At 58.3% G+C, this 19,950-nt stretch overlaps 1 protein-coding gene across 2 annotated transcripts; it reads right to left on the bottom strand.

Annotated features, from left to right (window-relative positions):
* Positions 1-825: 825 nt before the first annotated feature.
* Positions 826-19,950, bottom strand: MAP2K7 (mitogen-activated protein kinase kinase 7). Of its 2 annotated transcripts, XM_053968301.1 has the most exons (12): positions 19,748-19,950; positions 15,948-15,995; positions 12,670-12,805; positions 11,293-11,359; positions 10,875-10,988; positions 9,939-10,058; positions 9,397-9,504; positions 8,241-8,420; positions 6,116-6,196; positions 4,800-4,942; positions 4,142-4,187; positions 826-3,069 (listed from the first exon to the last, which is right to left on the bottom strand). In XM_053968301.1, the coding sequence occupies exons 1-12, from the start codon at positions 19,890-19,892 to the stop codon at positions 2,935-2,937; spliced, it is 1,323 nt and encodes a 440-aa protein (XP_053824276.1). In that variant the 5' UTR covers positions 19,893-19,950; the 3' UTR covers positions 826-2,934. The 2 variants fall into 2 exon arrangements, with proteins under 2 accessions (XP_053824276.1, XP_053824277.1); XM_053968302.1 differs by lacking the exon at positions 15,948-15,995 and having other exon boundaries at positions 19,748-19,949.

Genomic DNA, 19,950 nt, shown 5'->3' with positions numbered 1-19,950 from the left:
CCGCCCACGCCGGGGGGATGTCCCCGTGTCCCCCCCGCCCCGTCGCCCCGGTGACACCCTTGGGCCGCGGGGACGTCACGGGGGTGGCACCCGAGTGCCCCCGTGTGTCCCTGATGTGCCACCAGTGTCCCCGCCCCGATGTCCCCAGTGCCCTCCCCAGCCCCCCCGTGTCACCTGGATCCTCCAGCTGTCCCTCGGTGTCCCCACGTGTCCCCAACCCCTCCCCCCGTGGCTTCTGCCACCCTCCTGTGCCCGTGTCCCCCCCCGTCACTGGTGTTCCCTGTGCCACCCCTTCCCATGTCCCCAATGTCCCCATCCTGATGTCCCCGATGTCCCCACCCTCCTGTCCCTGTCCCCATCCCGATGGCCCCAAGGTCCCTCTGTGCCACCCTCATCCGTGTCCCCCCATCCGCATCCTAATGTCACTCATGTCCCCAATGTCCCATCTCTTGTCCCCAATGTCCCCAACATCCCATCTCATCCCCAACATCCCATCACTCATGTCCCCAATGTCCCATCTCTTGTCCCCAATGTCCCCAACATCCCACCTCTTGTGTCCCCAACATCCCCAATGTCCCACCTCTCATGTCCCCACCTTCCACTTTCCCGTCCCTGTTCTGTGTCCCCATCCCAGTGTCCCCATGTCCATGTCCCCATCTCCTCCTTCCCAATGTCCCTGTGTTTGCCCATGTCCCCAGTGTCCCCAATGTCCCCCTCCCCATCCCAGTGTCCCCAGTCCATCCCCATGTCCCCCCTGTGTCCCCACTGTCCTATGTCCATCCCAATGTCCCCGATGTCCCCAGAGCCTGACGCCGACACAGCCCCTTGGGTTCCACATGCGCATTTATAATAATAATAATTAATAATAATAATTAATAATAATAATTAATGAGGGGGACGGGGGGCGGCGCCGCCCGCGCCCCCAATGCACTAAAACTGCACCTGCTGGCCTTGGGGACAGTGGGGACACGGCGGGGACACGGCCCGGCCCTGATTGTCACCGTGCCACCCGGGGCCACCCCGGGCTGTGTCCCCAGTGTCACATCCTGCTGTCACATCCCCGGTGTCACAGCCCAGGGTCACATTGTGGTGTCACATCCCCGGGCTGTGTCCCCGGTGTCACATCCTGGTGCCACATCCCTGGTGTCACACCCTTGGTGTCACATCGCGGTGTCACATCCCAGTGTCACATCCTGGTGCCACATCCCTGGTGTCACACCCTTGGTGTCACATCCTTGGCGTCACATCCCCGGTGTCACATCCTTGGCGTCACATCCCCGGTGTCACATCCTTGGCGTCACATCGCGGTGTCACATCCCAGTGTCACATCCTTGGCGTCACATCGCGGTGTCACATCCTCGGTGTCCCATCCTTGGTGTCACATCCCCGGTGTCACATCCCAGTGTCACATCCTTGGTGTCACATCCCTGGTGTCACATCCTGATGCCACATCCCTGGTGTCCCATCCTTGGTGTCACATCCCCGGTGTCACATCCCAGTGTCACATCCTTGGTGTCACATCCTGGTGCCACATCCTTGGTGCCACATCCCTGGTGTCACACCCTTGGTGTCACATCCCAGTTTTACATCCTTGGTGTCACATCCTGGTGCCATATCCCTGGTGTCACACCCTTGGTGTCACATCCCAGTGTCACATCCCCGGGACTGGGCCCTGCAATGTCATATCCGTGACGTGTCTGTGTCCCCAGGCCACCACTCCGTGTCCTCCAGCGCCGTGTCCCCATTGTCACAGCCTGGGGACATCTCTGTCCTGTGCCATCCCCATGACACAGCCTGGGGATGTCTCTGTCCTGTGTCACTTCCTGGTGCCATCCCGGTGCCACCTCTGTTCTGTGTCCCTGTGTCACTTCCCGGTGCCATCCCTGTGCCACATCCCGGTGCCATCTCTGTCCTGGGTCACTTCCTGGTGCCATCCCTGTGTCCCCGTGTCACTTCCCGGTGCCATCTCCGTTCTGTGTCCTGTGTCACTTCCTGGTGCCATCTCCGTCCCGTGTCCCCGTGTCACGTCCCGGTGCCATTTCTGTGCCATCCTTCCGTGTCCCCACGCTGTCCCTCGCTGTCACATCCCCGTGCTGGCTCTCCACGCTGTCCCCTGTGCCACGTTCCTGCGCCATCTCCGTGTCCCCAAGTGCCATCTCCGTGTCACGTCCCCATGTCGTGGTGCCACCTCCGCGTCCCCTCAATGTCCCCTCAGGGCCGAGTGTCACATCCCCAGGCCCCGGCGTCACACCCGTGTCACATCCCCCAGCCATGTCCGTGTCCCTGGGCCACCTCCCCGTGTGTCACATCCCAGAGCGCCACATCCCAGTGTCACGCCCTCGGTGCCACCTCCCCATCCTGTCCCCAGCCCTGTCCCCACACGGGACCCTGTGGGAAACTGAGGCACGGCCAGGGGGACACAGAAGGGACAGAGGTGTCCCCTGGCCTTGGGAAGGTGGGGACAGCGGGAGGGCACAGCTGTGATGGCAGGGACACACTGGGACCGACTGGGACACGCTGGGGACACTCCAGGCCACGCCAGGGCTGTGGTGGCCGTGGCAGTGTCACTGTCACACTGGGTGGCATGGGAGGGGTGACAAGAGGGGGGTGGCACAGGTGTCACCTCCCCCAGTGGGTGTCACAGGTGGCCCTGTCCTGGGTGGCCCTGTCCCAGGGCTGTCGCAGCTGTCCCCAGCGTCCCTGTCCCCAGAGGTGGCCCAGCCGTCCCTGTGCCGGGTGCTGTCCCAGGGCCGTCCTGGCTGTCCCTGGAGGTGGCCCGGCTGTCCCCGGTGTCACAGGAGATGTCCCCGCTGTCCCCTGCCGGGCATGGTGGCACCAGGCAGTGTCCCAGGGCTGTCCCCGCTGTCCCTGTCCCCGGAGGTGGCCCGGCTGTCCCCGGTGTCCCCTGCCGGGTGTGGCGGCGCCGGGCGGGCGCTACCTGGTGAAGAAGGGCAGGTGGTGGCCCAGGCCACCCCCCGGGCGCGGGGACTCTGTCCGGGCCATCACGTCCTTGAACCACGTGGCCACGTCCACCTCGAGCGTCTCGTAGCGCTTGATGAAAGTGTGCTCCTGTGGGGACAGGGGACATGGGGACATGGGGACAGCAGGGGACACTGGGGACATCAGGGACGTTGGGGTCAACAGGGGACATGGGGACAGCAAGGGACATTGGGGACATGGGGGCTCTGGGGACAGCAGGGGACATGGGGATATTGGGGACATGGGGACAGCAGGGGACATGGGGATATTGGGGACATGGGACATTGGGGACAGCAGGGGACATTGGGGACACTGGGGACATGGGGACAGCCAGGACAGCTGGGGACACTGGGGACATCAGAGACATCAGGGACGTTGTGGACAACAGGGACATGGGGGACACGGGGACAACAGGGATGTGGGGACATGGGGACAGCAGGGACACTGGGGACATTGAGGACAGCAAGGACATGGGGACGTGACACAGGGACCGCAGTGGACATGGAGGACAAAGCTTGGGGACACAGGGATGGAGCACCGAGGGTGAGGGTTTGGGGACAAGGTGGGGACAGGGGCACGGGACATGGATGTGGCCTTGGGGACACAGGGACACAAAGACACAGACACAGGGACACAGGGGCACAGGGACATGGGGACAAAGGACACAGACACAGGGACACAGGGACACGGGGACACGTAGGGGAGGTGACAGGGACTTGGGAACCACCAGGGATGGTGGCATGGTGCGCGTGCCCCCACAGGTGATGCACACGGCTCTTGGTGTGGGGACATGGGGACACACAGAGGACAGGGAAGGGGTGGCCATGGCTCTGGTGACAGTCGTGATGGGGAGGTGGCCCCAGGGACACGAGTGACAGGAGACACGTGAAAACGATGAGTGACAAGCACGACAGTGACAGATGACAGGTGACAGGTGTGAAAGGTGTGACAATGACAGGTGACATTGACAGGTGTGACAAGGACAAGTGACAGGTGTGACAGTGACAATGACAGGTGACAAGTGTGACAGTGACAATGACAGGTGACAGGTGTGACAAGGACAAGCGACAGGTGTGACACCGACAAGTGTGACAGTGCCAAATGACAGGTGTGACAGATGTGACAATGAAAAGTGCCAGGTGACAGTGCCAGTGCCACTCACCAGTAACTTGTTGTACTTTGGTCTCTTCCTGTGGTCCTTGGTGAGGCTGGGGGAGGGGATGGGGGGTGAGCGCCTTTGGGACCCTCAGGCCACGTCCCCATGTCCCCCCCCCCATCCCCCCTCTGTCCCCCGTGTCCCTCCATGTCCCCAGTGTCCCCAAGCAGTCCCAGACGAAGGCCTGGAGCTCCCCAGGGAAGGGGGGGAGCACCTTGGGGACCCCCGGGGCTGTGTCCCATCATGTCCCCATGTCCCTGTGTGTCACCATGTCCTTGTGTCCCCCCCATTTTCCCTGTGTATCCCCACGTCCCCCCTCCGTGTCCCTCAATGTCCCTGTGTCCCTCCATGTCCCTGTGCATCACCATGTCCCCATGACCCTCCATGCCCCCGTGTCCCCATGTCCCTGTGTCCCCCCCATTTTCCCTGTGTGTCTCTGTGTCCCTATGTCCGCCCCATGTCCCTGTGTCCCCCCATTTCCCCCGATGCCTCCCCATGTCCCTGTGAGTCCCCTTGTCCCCCCAATGTCCCTGTGTCCCCCTGGTGTTCCCGTGTCCCCCTGTGTCCCCCGATGTCCCCATGTCCCCCCGATGTCCCCGTGTCCCCCCGATGTCCCTGTGTCCCCCTGGTGTTCCCGTGTCCCCCGATGTCCCCGTGTCCCCACCAGTCTCGGACGAAGGCCTGGAAGTCCCCGGAGAAGCCCATGGCCGGGGGTAGCAGGGGCGGGTCCTCCTGCAGCACCTTGGTCAGCACCTCGAAATCCGTCTTGCAGTTCTGGTAGGGGAACTGCCCTGTGGCCAGCTCCACCTGCACAGGTGTGACACACACAGGTGTGACACAGGTGTGACACAGGTGTGACACACAGGTGTGACACAGGTGTGACAGGGACAGCAGTTCTGGTAGGGGAACTGCCCCGTGGCCAGCTTCACCTGCGCAGGTGTGACAGGTGTGACACACAGGTGTGACACAGGTGTGACAGGGACAGCAGTTCTGGTACAGGAACTGCCCCGTGGCCAGCTCCACCTGCGCAGGTGTGACAGGTGTGACACAGGTGTGACAGGGACAGCTGTGACAAGTGTGAAACAGAGGTGTGACAGGTGTGAGAGGTGGGACAGGGGTGACACACACAGGTGTGACACCTGTGAGAGGGAGAGGTGACAGGTGTGACAGGTGTGACAAGGACAGGTGACTGGTGTGACACACAGGTGTGACACACAGGTGTGACAGGTGTGACACGTGTGACAGGGACAGGTGACAGGTGTGACAGGTGTGACAGGTGACAGGTGTGATAGGTGTGACAGCGACAGGTGACTGGTGTGACACAGGTGTGACAGGGACAGGTGACAGGTGTCGGCAGGGCCATGTGGCGCTGCACGGCTGAGGTGGCACCTTGGGGACACTCTGGGGACCCGGAGCTGGTCGAGGCCAGGCTGGGGACACTGGGGGGGGTCAGGGACACTTTGGGGACAGCTGGGTGATGTCTGGGGACCCTGGGTGACATTTGGGGACCCTGGGGTGATGTTTGGTGATGCAAGGGACACTGGGGTGACGTTTTGGGACACTGGGGTGACATGTGGGGATCCTGAGGACTCTGGGGACACTGAGGTGACATTTGGGGACACTGAGGTGGCGTGTGGGGACACTGAGGTGGCGCATGGGGATGCTGAGGTGGCACGTGGGGATGCTGAGGTGGCGTGTGGGGACACTGAGGTAGCGCTTGGGGACACTGAGGTGGTGTGTGGGGACACTGAGGTGGCGTTTGGGGACACTGAGGTGATGTTTAGGGACACTGAGGTGGCGTTTGGGGACACTGAGGTGGCGCATGGGGACGCTGAGGTGGTGCGTGGGGACACTGAGGTGGCGCATGGGGACACCGAGGTGGCGCGTGGGGACACTGAGGTGGCGTTTGGGGACTCTGGGGACACTGAGGTGGCGCGTGGGGACACTGAGGTGGCGCGTGGGGGCGGGACGGGCGCTCACCAGGGAGATGCCGAGGCTCCAGACGTCGGCGCGGATGTCGTAGTCGGGCTTGGTGGGGTCGGGGGGGTCGATGCGCTCGGGCTGGGGGAGGGGTGGGGTTGGGGGCACTGGGGGGGGGCAGGGCCCCAGAACCCCAAACCCCAAACACCCAGAACCCCAAACCCCAAACCTGGGAACCCCCAAACACCCAGAACCCCCAAAACCCCAAACATGGGAACCCCCAAACACCCAGAACCCCCAAACACCCCCAAACCTGGGAACCCCCAAAACCCCAAACACCCAGAACTCCAAATCCCAAACCTGGGAACCCCCAAAACCCCTAACCCCCAGAATCCCAAACCTGGCAACCCCCAAACACCCAGGACCCCAAACCTTGGAGAACCCCAAACACCCTCAAACCTGGGAACCCCCAAAACCTCAAAGACCCAGAACCCCAAACCTTGGAGGACCGCAAAAACCCCAAACCCAGGAACCCCCAGAATCCCAAATCTGGGAACCCCCAAACACCCAGAACCCCAAACCTGGGAACCCCCAAACACCCAGAACCCCCAAAACCCCAAACATGGGAACCCCCAAACACCCGGAACCCCCAAACACCCCCAAACCTGGGAACCCCCAAAACCCCAAACACCCAGAACTCCAAACCCCAAACCTGGGAACCCCCAAAACCCCTAACCCCCAGAATCCCAAACCTGGCAACCCCCAAACACCCAGGACCCCAAACCTTGGAGAACCCCAAACACCCTCAAACCTGGGAACCCCCAAAACCTCAAAGACCCAGAACCCCAAACCTTGGAGGACCGCAAAAACCCCAAACCCGGGAACCCCCAGAATCCCAAATCTGGGAACCCCCAAACACCCAGAACCCCAAACCTGCGAGCATCCTCAAAACCCCCAAAAAAGACAACCTAGGGGGACCCCAAAACTCCAAACCTGAGAACCTCCAGAACCCCAAACCCGGGAGGGACCCCAGAATCCCAAATCTGGGAACCCCCAAAACCCCAAACCTGGGAATCTCCAAACACCCAGAACCCCAAACCTGGGGATCCCCAAATTTCCAAAGCCCCAGACCTGGGGGACCCCTGGCACACCCAGACCTGGAGGAATCCTCCAGAACCTTAAAAACCCAAACCAGGGGAATTCCAAAAACCCCAAATCTGGGAGCCCCCAAACCTGGGAACCCCAAACATGCAAAACCCAAACCTGGGAACCCCAAAAACCCCCCAAACCCGGGAACCCCCAAAAAACTCCAAAACCCCAAACATCCAAAACCCAAATCTGGGAACCCCCAAAATCCCAAACCTGAGAGGACCTAGGGAAATCCCAAAACCCCCAAATCTGGGAGCCCCCAAACCTGGGAACCCCAAACATCCAAAACCCAAACCCGGGAACCCCCAAAAAACTCCAAAACCCCAAACATCCAAAACCCAAATCTGGGAACCCCCAAACACCCCCAAACATCCAAAACCCAAATCTGGGAACCCCAAAACACCCCCAAACCTGGAAACTCCCAAACATCCAAAATCCAAACCTGGGAACCCCCAAACACACAGAACCCCAGACCAGGGGAGATCCCCCAAACCCCAAACCCGAGGGGATCCCCAGGACCCCCCGAGCTGTGGGGGACCCCCTGACAGCCCCAGCCCCAAATCTGGGGTGCAGCCCCTTCCCCCCACCCTGGGGATCCCAACACCTCCAGCTCCCGGGCTGGCGCATGTCCCCAGTGTCCCCCCAGTGTTCCCCCCTATGTCTCCAATGTTCCCTGTGTCCCCCAGTGTCCCTTCAATGTCCCCCCAATGTCCCCAATGTCTCCAGTGTCCCCTCGCTGCCATGCAGGCCATGCACCCTGCACTCCGGGGGATGTCCCAGTGTCCCCAGTGTCCCAATGTCCCCGATGTCCCCAGTGTCCCAATGTCCTCAGTGTCCCCCCCAATGTCCCCAGTGTTCCCTCACTGCCATGTAGGCCACAATGACCACGCTGCAGAGGATGTCCTAGTGTCCCCAGTGTCCCCAATGTCCCCAGTGTCCCAATGTCCCCAGTGTTCCCTCACTGCCACGTAGGCCACAAAGACCACGCTGCAGAGGATGTCCTAGTGCCCCCAGTGTCCCCCCAGTGTCCCCTCACCGCCATGTAGGCCGCGCAGCCGGCGCTCCGGGTCTTGGCCTTGGAGTCCACCAGGCGGCCGCTGATGCCGAAGTCGCAGAGCTTGATCTGGCCCCGCTCGTCCAGCAGGATGTTGGAGGGTTTGACATCCCTGTGGATGACCCCGTGCTTCTCCTTCAGGTACAGCAGCGCCTTCACGATCTGCGGGACACAGATTGTCCCCGGTGTCACCTCAGTGTCACCTCTGTGCTCCCTCTGTGCCACCCCTGTGCCCTCTCTGTGCCACCATCACCCTGCCCAGAACCCCGAGACCCCCTGACTGTCCCCAGTGTCCCCTTATGGGCCATCTCGTGCTTCTCCTTCAGGTACAGCAGCACCCTCACGATCTGCGGGACACGGATTGTCCTCAGTGTCACCTCTGTGTCACCTCAGTGTCACCTCTGTGCCACCATCACCCTGCTCACTGTCACTGTCACCCAGCCCAGGACCCACTCGGGAATGGGGCACTGGATCCTGCCTGTCCCCAGCACTCTTGGTGTCCCCAGTGTCCCCAATGTCCCCAGTGTCCCCATTGTCCATCACCATCATCTTGCCGAGGATGCCAGGACCCCCCCCCCGCCTGTCCCCAGTGTCCCCAATGTCCCAACTGTCCCCACCGCCACTCGCTGCCACTGTCATCTTACCCACAATGCCAGAGCCACCCTGCATGTCCCCAGTGTCCCCAATGCTCCCGTTCTCCCCGTTGTCCCCAGGGTCCCCCCTGTCCCTGGTGTCCCCACTGTCCCCAGTGTCCCCAAGGCTCCAGGTGTCCCCAGGGTCCCCAATGCCCCCAGTGTCCCCAGTCCCCTGGATGTCCCCAATGCCCCCAGTGTCCCCAGTGCCTCCCCCGTCCCCAGTGTTCCCAATGACCCCAAAGTCCTGAGTGTCCCCAATCCCCTGGATGTCCACAATGCCACCAGTGTCCCCATTGTCTCCAAGTGTCCCTGGTTTCCCCAATGTCCCCAATCCCCTGGATGTCCCCAGTGTCCCCAAGGCTCCAGGTGTCCCCAGTGTCCCCAATGCCCCCAGTGTCGCTGGTTTCCCCAATGTCGCCAATCCCCTGGATGTCCCCAGTGTCCCCAAGGCTCCAGCTGTCCCCAATGCCCCCAGTGTCCCCGATGTCCCCGCTGTCACTCACTGCCACCGTCATCTTGCCCAGGATGCGCTCGGGGATGGGGCCCTGGATTCGCTTCTTGAGCTTCTCGGCGCAGGTGCCCATGAGCTCCATGGCGATGAACACGTCGGTCTGGGGACACAAACTGGGTGTACTGGGAGCACTGGGAGGGCACTGGGAGCACCGGGAGGGCACTGGGTGGAGTGGGAGCACTGGGAGGGCACCGGGATGTACTGGGAGGGCATTGGGAGCACTGGGTGTACTGAAATGTACTGGGAGCACTGGGTGTACTGGGAGCACTGGGAGGGGACTGGGAGCACTGGGTGGACTGGGACGACACTGGGAGAGCACTGGGAGCACTGAGTGTACTGGGAGCACACTGGGAGAGCACTGGGAGCAGCACTGGGGGGGCTGCTGGATGGATCCAGACACCCCCAACGCTCCAGGCCCCCCCAGGCGCTCACGTTGGTGATGAAGGTGCCGAAGCACTGCACTGTAGGGGGTACCCATAGTCCCAGGTGCCCCCAGGCCCCTCCAGGTGCCCCCCAGGTGCCCCAGGTGCTCACGTTGGTGATGAAGGTGCCGAAGCACTGCACGATGTAGGGGCAGTCGTGGCTCTTGAGCACCACGTCCAGATCCATCAGGATCCGCTTGTTCTCCTCGCGGTTCCCCGAGCGCCGCATTTGCTGGGGGGACACAGACACAGGTATCATGGGGGGGGCACAGGTGTCACTGGGGGGCACAGGTGTCACTGGGCGGTCACAGGTGTCACTGGTGGGTCACAGGTGTCACCGGGGGGGACACAGGTGTCATGGGAGGGGCACAGGTGTCACTGAGGAGACACAGGTGTCATGGGGGGGTCACAGGTGTCACTGGTGGGTCACAGGTGTCACCGGGGGGGACACAGGTGTCATGGGAGGGGCACAGGTGTCACTGGGGAGACACAGGTGTCATGGGGGGGTCACAGGTGTCACTGGTGGGTCACAGGTGTCATGGGAGGGGCACAGGTGTCATGGGGGGGCACAGGTGACACTGGGGCGGTCACAGGTGTCATGGGGGGGCACAGGTGTCATGGGGGGGCACAGGTGTCATGGGGGGGGCACAGGTGACACTGGGGCAGTCACAGGTGTCATGGGGGGGGCACAGGTGTCATGGGGGGGCACAGGTGTCATGGGAGGGTCACAGGTGTCACCAGAGGTCACAGGTGTCATTGGGGGGGGGGTCACAGGTGTCACCAGGGGTGTCATGGGTGTCACCAAGGGTCATAGGTGTCGTTGGGGGGGTCACAGGTGTCACCCGGGGACACAGATGTCACTGGGGGGGTCACAAGTGTCACTGGGGGTCACAGGTGTCACCGGGGGGGACACAGATGTCACCCGGGGTCACAGGTGTCATTGAGGGGGGTCACAGGTATCACCAGGTGTCAGAGGTGTCACCAAGGGTCACAGGTGTCACCGGGGTCCCCGCTGTCCCCCGGGCTGGGGGATGGGCTCGGTGCCCACCTTGACGGCGATGACGTGGCCGGTCTTGCGGAAGCGCATCTTCCACACCTGCCCGCAGGTGCCGCTGCCGATCTCGCCCAGGTTCTCCAGGTCATTGATCTCTGCCTGGTACCGCTAGGGGGGAGGGGGGGTCAGGGACCACCCGGGACAGCCCCGGGACCACCTGGGTCCCCACGGCCAGGTGAGCCCTCCCCCATCCTCACCTGTACCCCCACAGCCAGGTACCCCCTCCCCCATCCTCACCTGTACCCCCAGAGCGGGGTAACACCCCCCCCCGAACCAGGTAACCCCCCCAACTCACCTGCACCCCCACAGCCAGGTACCCCCTCCCATTCTCTCTCACCTGTCCCCTGCCCATGCCCACATGTCCCCCCAGTTCTCACCTGTCCCCCACCCCCAGGTGACCCCCCCCACTCACCTGTCCCCCCACGGTCAGGTACCCCGTCTGTTTCATGATCTCCTGCAGCTTCTGGTCGATCTCAATGCTGAGGGGGCAATGGCAGAGCTCAGCCAATCAGATCAGGGCGCAGGGAGAGCCTGGCCAATCAGCTCAGGGTGCGGGGAGAGCCCGGCCAATCAGCTCAGAGCACGAGGAGAGCCTGGCCAATCAACTCAGAGCATGGAGGATCCTAACCAATCACCTCAAGGCATGAGGCGAGCCCCCCCAATCAGCTCAGGGCATGGGGCAAGCCTGGCCAATCAGCACACAGGGAATTGCAGTTCTGGCCAATCGCAGGACAGGAAATCCTGCCTGCCTGGCCAATCAGCACCCAGGGGTCTCTCGCACTCCTGGCCAATGAGCACACACCTCTCCTGCCCACCTGGCCAATCACCAACTGGGATCCTCTGAACCATCAACCAATCAGCAGCTGCAATGTCTGCTCCAGCCAATCAGTGCCTGAGATCACCCCAAAGCTCTGGCCAATGAGAACACAGCACTCCCCAGAGCTCTGGCCAATCAGGGCCTGTGAGCTCTCAGAGCAGCAGCCAATCAGCAGCCACAGGCTCCTGAACATCCAACCAACCGCTGCGCAAAGCCTTCGGTCCAGCCAATCAGAACACACGGTCCCCTTAGATCTCCAATCAATCAGAGCACAAGAGCTCCCTGGGATCTCTGTCCAATCAGAGCACAGGATCTCTGGCCAATCACCACCTGCAGACTCCTGTCCATCCAACCAATCAGCACAAGCCTCCTGCTCGGCCAATCAGCTCGCATTATCACCCTGGAGTTCTACCCAATCAGAGCATGGAATCCTCCCTGATCTCTGCCAATCAGGGCACGTGACCCTCCCCTAGCCAATCAGCTTGTGACATTCTGTGGGCCAATCAGAGCACAGGATCTCTCCAGAACTCTGGCCAATCAGAGGACAGGATCTTCACAAACCTCTAGCCAATCAGGGTGCGTGACCTTCCTCTGGCCAATGCGAGCCTGGGACCCCTCCCAGGGGTTGCTCACGGCCAATCACGGAACAAGATTCCCCTGGAATTCCGTCCAATCAAGTTTTGATTCTCATGGACCTCTGGCCAATCAGGGCATAGGATCTCCCCAAGCTCTGGCTAATCTACTCCCAGGCCCTCCCACATCAGCCAATCAGCTCCCAGGCTCTCCCCCATTGGCCAATCAGCACCCAGGCTCTCCCACTCAGCCAATCAGCTCCCAGGCCCTCCCACATCAGCCAATCAGCTCCCAGGCTCTCCCCACTCAGCCAATCAGCTCCCAGGCTCTCCCCACTCAGCCAATCAGCACCCAGGCTCTCCCCCGTCAGCCAATCAGGGCTCGGGGGCGTGTCCTCACCTCTCCAGGCTGCGTGGCACCAGGTAGGGGGGCGGGGGCAGCCCCAGCATCTGCCGGGGCCGGGGCGGGGGCGCGGGCTGAGGGCTCTCGGGGGCCCCCCCCCGGCCCCCCTCGCTCACCAGGGGCAGCTGCAGGGCTGGGGGGGAGAGCAGAGTCAGGAGAACCCCAAAATGGGGAGACAACCCAAAAATGGAGGGAGAACCCAAAAATGGGGAGAGAACCCCAAAAACAGAGGGAGAACCCCAAAACAGGGGGAGAACCCCAAAAATGGGGAGAGACAGAACCCCAGAAACTGAGAACCTAAAGAAGGGGACAGAAACTTAAAAATGGGGAGAGACAGAACCTCAAAAATGGACAACCCAAAAAAAGGGGAGACAAACCTAAAAATGGGGAGAGAAACCTAAAAACAGGGGAGAACCCCAAAAATGGGGAGAGAGCCCCAAAAATGGGGAGAGACAGAACCCCAAAAATGAGGAGACAACTCCAAAAATAGAGAACCCAAAAAGGGGGAGAGAAACCTAAAAATGGGGGGAGAACTCCAAAAATGGGGAGAGACAGAACCTCAAAAACTGAGAACTCAAAAATGGGGAGAGAAACCTAAAAATGAGGAGAGACAGAACCCCAAAAACTGAGAACCCAAGAAAACGGGAGAGAACCTCAAAACTGGTGAGCAAATCCCAAAGATTGTGAACCCAAACAAAGGGGAGATAAAACTAAAAATGGGGAGAGAACCCCAAAAATGGAAACCCCCAAGAAATTAATGGGAAAAAAGAGAAACTCCAGAAAATAAATGGGGAAAAAAGGGAAACCCCCCCAAAAATAATGCAAAAAATGACAGAGAACCCCAAAAATACAGGAGAGACCCAAAAAAGAGCAGAACCTAAAATTTGGGAGAACCTCAAAATGGGGAGATAACCCTAAAAACAGGGAGAGAAGAATCAGAGACCCCAAAAATGGGGGGGGGAGACACAGCAAGGACCCCAAAATTGGGGTGGGGAGAGAGAGAAACCGACAGGAATCCCAAAATTGGGGTGGGGGGACATAAAAACCCATGAGGAACCCCAAAATTGGGGTGGGGGACATAAAAATCCATCAGGAACCCCAAAATTGGGGTGGTGGGAGAGGGAAACCGGCCAGAAACCCCAAAGCTGAGGAGAGGCTGGTCAGGAACATAAAAACGGGGAACAGACACCTCAAGAACCCCAAAAAGAGTTGGGGGGGGCCTGTCAGAACCCCAAAAGTGGGGGGGGGAAACATCAGGACCCCAAAAATAGGAGGAGAAAATCATCAAGACCCCAAAATGGGGGCGGAAACGTCAGAACCCCATAAACTGGGGGGGCACAGAGAGCCCCCCACAACCTCCCCCTTCCCACAGGGACTCAGCCCCAGTCTGGCCCCACTCCAGCCCCATTTTTCCCATTTCCCCCCTTTTTCTCCTCTTTTCGCACTTTCCTGCCCCGTTTCCCCAATTTTTGCCCCATTTTCCCGCAATTCCCCTCAATTTTCCTCATTTCTCCACCCGCCCCATTTTCCCCCATTCCTGCCCACCTTGTCCTCATTTTTCCCCCTCATTTTTCCCATCCCCCCCAATTCCCCCCCATTCCAGCCCCGTTTTCCCACTTTTCCTCCCATCCCCCCTCACGTTTCCCAATTTCCCCCATTCCTGCCCCATTTTTCCCCTTTCCCTTCTCCATTTCCCCATTTTCCCCCCATTCCTGCCCCATTTTTCTTCTCCCCCAATTTCCCCATTCCCAGTCCCTCCTCCCGCCCCATTTTCCCAATTCCCCCCATTTTTCCCCGTTTCCCCTCAATTTCTTCCCCGTTCCCCCCAATTTTTACTCATTCTCATCCTTTTTCATTCATTTTTTCCCAATTTTCCCCGATTTCCCCCCATTTTTCAACATTTCCCCCCAATTTCCCTCATTTGCCCCGTTTTTCACAATATTCCCCCAATTTTCCCCCACCTTTTCCCCGTTTTCCCCAATTCCCCCCTATTTCCCTCCAATTTTTTTTCCAATTTTCCCCATTTTCACCCTCCCCCCCTCAGGTTTCCCAATTTCCCTCTCCCTTTTCTTCTATTTTCTCCCATTTCTCTCCCTGTTTTTCCCCATTTCCCCCCCATTTTCCTGTTTTCCCCCAATTTTTCCCCATTTACCCCATTCACCTCCAGTTTTCCGTTTTCCCCCATTTCCCGTTTTCCCCCTATTTCCCATTGTTTCCCCCAGTTTCTCCCCATTTTTCCCATTTCCCCCCCAATTTTCCCCCCATTTTTCCCATTTCCCCCCATTTTTTCCCTATTTCCCCCTGGTTTCCCCCCCAATTTTCCCATATTTCCCCCTGGTTTTTTCCCTATTTCCCCTCCATTTTTTCCCCATTTCTTCCCTGTTTTTTCTCCAATTTCCCCATTTTCACCCCTTCCCCCATTTTTCTCACATTTCCCCATTTCCCCCCATTCTCCCCCGTTTTTCCCAATTTCCCCCCATTTTTCTCACATGTCCCCAGTTTTACCCCTTCCCCCCCATTTCCCCCCCGTTTTTTTCCCCATTCCCCCCCCCATTTTACCCAAATTTTCCAATTCCCCCCCCAGTTTTCCCCGTTTTTTCCCCAATTTTCCCATTTTTGCCCGTTTTTCCCCAGTTTCCCCTCCCGAGCGGCCGCATGCTCCACGGGGCCGGGGGGGCACTCCATGCCACAGCCGGGGGGGGGGAGGGGACACGGGGGGAGCATTCCGGGGGGGGAAGGGGCATTCCGGGGTGGGGAAGGGGCAGAGAAACTGCTGGGGGGGTTAAAGTGGGGGAGGGGTCTGTGAGTGGGGGGGGAGGGGTAAAACTGCCATGAGGGGGAAACTGAGGCACGGAGAGGGAGGGGTTAAATGGCAGGGAGGGGTAAAGCTGCCATGAGGGGAATCTGAGGCACGAAGGGGAGGGGATAAATGGGGAGGGGTCCCCAATTTGGGGGGGGGAGAGGTAAAGCTGCCACGAGGGGGAAACTGAGGCACGGAGAGGGAGGGGTTAAATGGGGGGAGTGGTCCCCAGTTTGGGGGGGGAGGGAGTAAAGCTGCCATGAGGGGGAAACTGAGGCACAGAGAGGGAGGGGTTAAATGGGGTGGGGTCCCCAATTTGGGGGGGGAGGAGTAAAGTTGCCACGGGGGGAAACTGAGGCACGGAGAGGGAGGAGTTAAATGGAGGGGAGGGGTAAAGCTGCCACGGGGGGGAAACTGAGGCACGGGGGGAGGGGTTAAATGGGGAGGGGTCCCAGTTTGGGGGGAGGGGCGGTACCTGCTCGCTGGGACGGAGCGGGGGCGGGGCTAAGGGTGATGACGATGACTGGAAAGGGGGGAGGGGCACGGGGGGAAAATAAAAAATGGGGGAAAAATAAAAAATAAAAACAAAACAGAAAGAAAAGAGAAAAATTAAAAAGGGAGGGACTGGGGGTGGGGCGAGCTCATTAAATTGGGGGGAATTAATTAAATTGGGGGAAATTCATTTAACTGGGGGAATTAATTAAACTGGGGGCAGGAATTCATTTAAGTTGAGGGAATAAATTAAATTGGGGGGGAAATTAATTTAAATTGGGGGAAATAAACTTAATTTGAGGTGAGAAATTAATTTAAATTCGGGGGAATTAATTAAATTGGGGGCAGAAATTAATTTAAATTGGGGGAAATAAACTGGGGGGCAGAACTTAAATTGGGAGGGGATTAATTAAATTGGGGGGAATTAATTTATATTGGGGGAAATTAATTACATTGGGAAAAATGAACTGAAATTGAGGGATAAAAATGAATTTAAATTGGGAAAAGATTAATTAAACTGGGGCCAAAAACGGATTTAAATAGGGAGAAGATTAAATTGGGGGCAAAAATGGATTTAAGTTGGGGCAAATTAATTAAATTGCAGAGAATTAATTAAATTGGGGGGATGTGCTTTAATTAGGGTGGGGCAGAAATGAATTTAAATTGGGCGAAAATGAAATTGAGCTGAAGTTGGAGGAACAGGAATGAAATAGGGGGACAAAAATGAGTTTAAATTGGGGAGGGGATAGAAACGTAAATAAGACTTAAATAAAATTTAAATAAAAATTAAAGAAAATGTAAATTAAATTAAATCAGGGGAGGGGACAGAGTTGAAACTGGGAGGGGCAGGAGTGAAATTCAGAGAAAAAAAGAAAATTTGGGGGGCACAAAAATGAATTTAAATTGGGGGAGAAATCACATTAAATTGGGAGGGACGGGAATGAAATTTGGAGAAGAAAATTTAAATTTGAGGGGGAAATTTTAAATTTGGGAGAATTAATTTAAAATTGGGGAATAAAAATGAGCTTAAATTTGAAAAGGTGGGAGGGGAAATGGGGAGGGGGAGGGGGCTGCTCCCCCCGGCCTGGAAAATCCAAAAAAATCCCCAAAAATCTGCTGGGAATGTCCCTGGGGGATCCTTGAGGTGACAACGGCGGGGGAACCCCCCAAAAAAATCCTGTTCCCAACCCCCCCCAGAGCCCCACAAACCCCCCTGGGAACCCCCAAATCCCCCCCAAAATCCCTTCCCAACCCCCCAAAAACCCCCTGCCCCCCTAACCCAGGCAGGATTGCCCCAAAGTGTCCCTAAAGAGCCCAAAACTGCCCCAAAATGTCCCAAAACTGCCCCAAAGTGTCCCTAAAGAGCCCCAAAATGTCCCAAAACTGCCCTAAAATGTCCCAAAAGAGCCCAAAAATGTCCCAAAATGTCCTAAAACTGCCCCAAAAGAGCCCCAAAATGTCCCAAAATTGCCTCAAATGTCCCTAAAGAGCCCCAAAATGTCCCAGAATGTCCCAAAACTGCCCCAAAATGTCCCTAAAGAGCCCCAAAATGTCCCAAAATGTCCTAAAACTGCCCCAAAATGTCCCAAAAGAGCCCAAAAATGTCCCAAAACTGCCCCAAAGTGTCCCTAAAGAGCCCCAAAATGTCCCAAAATTGTCCCTAAAGAGCCCAAAACTGCCCCAAAATGTCCCTAAACTGCCCCAAAAACGTTCCTAAAGAGCCCAAAAATGTCCCAGAACTGCCCCAAAACTCCCCCAAAAATGTCCCTAATCAGCCCCAAAACGTCCTAAACTGCCCCAAAAAGTGCAAAAACAACCCCAAAATGTCCCTAAACTGCCCCAAATGCCCCAAAATGACTCAAAAATGTTCCTAAATCCCCCTGAAAGTCCCTAAATTGTCCTCAAAACCTTAAAACAGCCTCGGGTCCCCCACAGAGCCCCCCCAAAACAACCCCCAGCAACCCCCAACCACCCAGAACTGCCCCAAAAACGTTCCTAAAGCCCCTAAAATGTCCTTAATACCCCAAAATGTCCCTAAAACCCTCCCCAGGCAACTCCCCCGGCCCCACAACCAACCCAGAACGGCCCCAAATTCCCCAGAACATCCCCGAGGAGCCAGAACAGCCCCCAAATGCTCCCAAACCCCCAAAACCGCCCCCAAATGATCCTAAACCCCCAAAACTTCTCCCATATGATCCCAAAACTGCCCCCAAATGATCCTAAACCTCCAAAACTGCCCCCAAATGATCCCAAACCCCCCAAACCACCCCAAAATTATCCTAAACCACCAAAACAACCCCAAAATGATCCTAAAGCTCCAAAACTGCCCCCAAATGATCCTAAACCTCCAAAACTGCCCCCAAATGATCCCAAACCCCCCAAACCGCTCCAAAATTATCCTAAACCACCAAAACAACCCCAAAATGATCCTAAAGCTCCAAAACTGCCCCCAAATGATCCTAAACCCCCAAAACTTCCCCCAAATGATCCCAAACCCCTGAAACTGCCCCAAATGACCCTAAACCCCCAAAACTTCTCCCATATGATCCTAAAACTGCCCCCAAATGATCCTAAACCCCCAAAACTTCCCCCAAATGATCCCAAACCCCTGAAACTGCCCCAAATGACCCTAAACCCCCAAAACTTCTCCCATATGATCCCAAAACTGCCCCCAAATGATCCTAAACCCCCAAAACTTCCCCCAAATGATCCCAAACCCCCCAAACTGCCCCAAAATTATCCTAAACCACCAAAACAACCCCAAAATGATCCTAAAGCCCCAAAACTTCCCCCAAATGATCCTAAACCCCCCAAACCACCCCAAAATGATCCTAAACCCCCAAAGCCCCAAAACTGTCCCCAAAATGATTCTAAAACTGCCCCCAAATGCTCCCAACTCTCCAAATCTGCCCCCAAAATGATCCTAAACCCTGAAAACTGCCCCAAACCCTCCTGAACATCCTCGAACCCCCCCAAAAAAAAACCCAAGCAAACCTGCACGGCCCCAAAATGGCCCAAAACTGCCCCAAAGACCCCAAACCTGCCCCAAACACCCCAAAAGGTCCTAAATCTGCCCCAAGCACCCCAAAACTTCCCCGAACACCCCAAAATGTCCCCGAACCCGCCCTAATCACCCCAAACCTTCCCCGAACGCCCCAAACCCCCCCAATCACCCCAAACCTGCCCCAAACCTGCCCCAATCACCCCAAATCCGCCCCGAACACCCCAAACCTGCCCCGAACACCCCAAAAGGGCCTCAATCACCCCAAACCCGCCTCGAAGACCCCAAACCCGCCCTGAACACCCCAAACCCGCCCTGAACACCCCAAACCTGCCCCAATCACCCCAAATCCGCCCCGAACACCCCAAAAGGGCCTCAATCACCCCAAACCCGCCTCGAAGACCCCAAACCCGCCCTGAACACCCCGAAATGTTCCCACACGGCCCCAAGCACCCCAAACCTGCCCCGAACACCCCAAAAGGGCCTCAATCACCCCAAACCCGCCTCGAACACCCCAAACCTGCCCCGAACACCCCAAACCCGCCCCAAACACCGCGAAATGTTCCCACACGGCCCCAAGCACCCCAAACCTGCCCCGAACACCCCGAAATGTTCCCACACGGCCCCAAGCACCCCCGGCCGCCCGGAGCCGCCTCCTCCCCTCCCCCCCCGGCCCCGCTCTCCCCTCACGGCCCCGCTCCCCTCCCCCCCCCCCAGCGCGGCCTCCCCGCGGCCGCCCCGCCCCCCCCGCGCCGTTCCCGCCGCCCCCCGGCCCCGCTCACTGGGGCGGGCGCGGGCGGGGCCGATGTCGAGGTTGAGGTCGATTCTCCGCCGCGCCTCGCGGTTCTCCTGCTTCAGCTTCGCCTCCAGCCGCGACAGCTTCTGCTCCAGCGAGGACGCCGCCATCTTCCCCGCCGCGCCGCGCATGCGCGGGGCCCGCGCGGGGCGGGGCTTGGAGCCTCCGCCGGCTGCCGTACGGAGGGAG

This window comes from Vidua chalybeata, chromosome 33 (assembly GCF_026979565.1).
Source record: "Vidua chalybeata isolate OUT-0048 chromosome 33, bVidCha1 merged haplotype, whole genome shotgun sequence".
In the NCBI taxonomy this organism is placed as follows: domain Eukaryota; kingdom Metazoa; phylum Chordata; class Aves; order Passeriformes; family Viduidae; genus Vidua; species Vidua chalybeata.
This window is presented reverse-complemented; position numbering and strand designations above follow the sequence as displayed.

Bases quoted from the DNA above. Each gene is read 5' to 3' on its own strand.
- MAP2K7 (XM_053968301.1), bottom strand. From the start codon at position 19,892: ATGCGCGGCGCGGCGGGGAAGATGGCGGCGTCCTCGCTGGAGCAGAAG. The intron at 11,360-12,669 runs GTGAGGACACGC...TTGCCCCCTCAG, and splicing joins GTGCCACGCAGCCTGGAGAG to CATTGAGATCGACCAGAAGC. The intron at 9,505-9,938 runs GTGAGCACCTGG...TTGTGTCCCCAG, and splicing joins TCGGCACCTTCATCACCAAC to ACCGACGTGTTCATCGCCAT.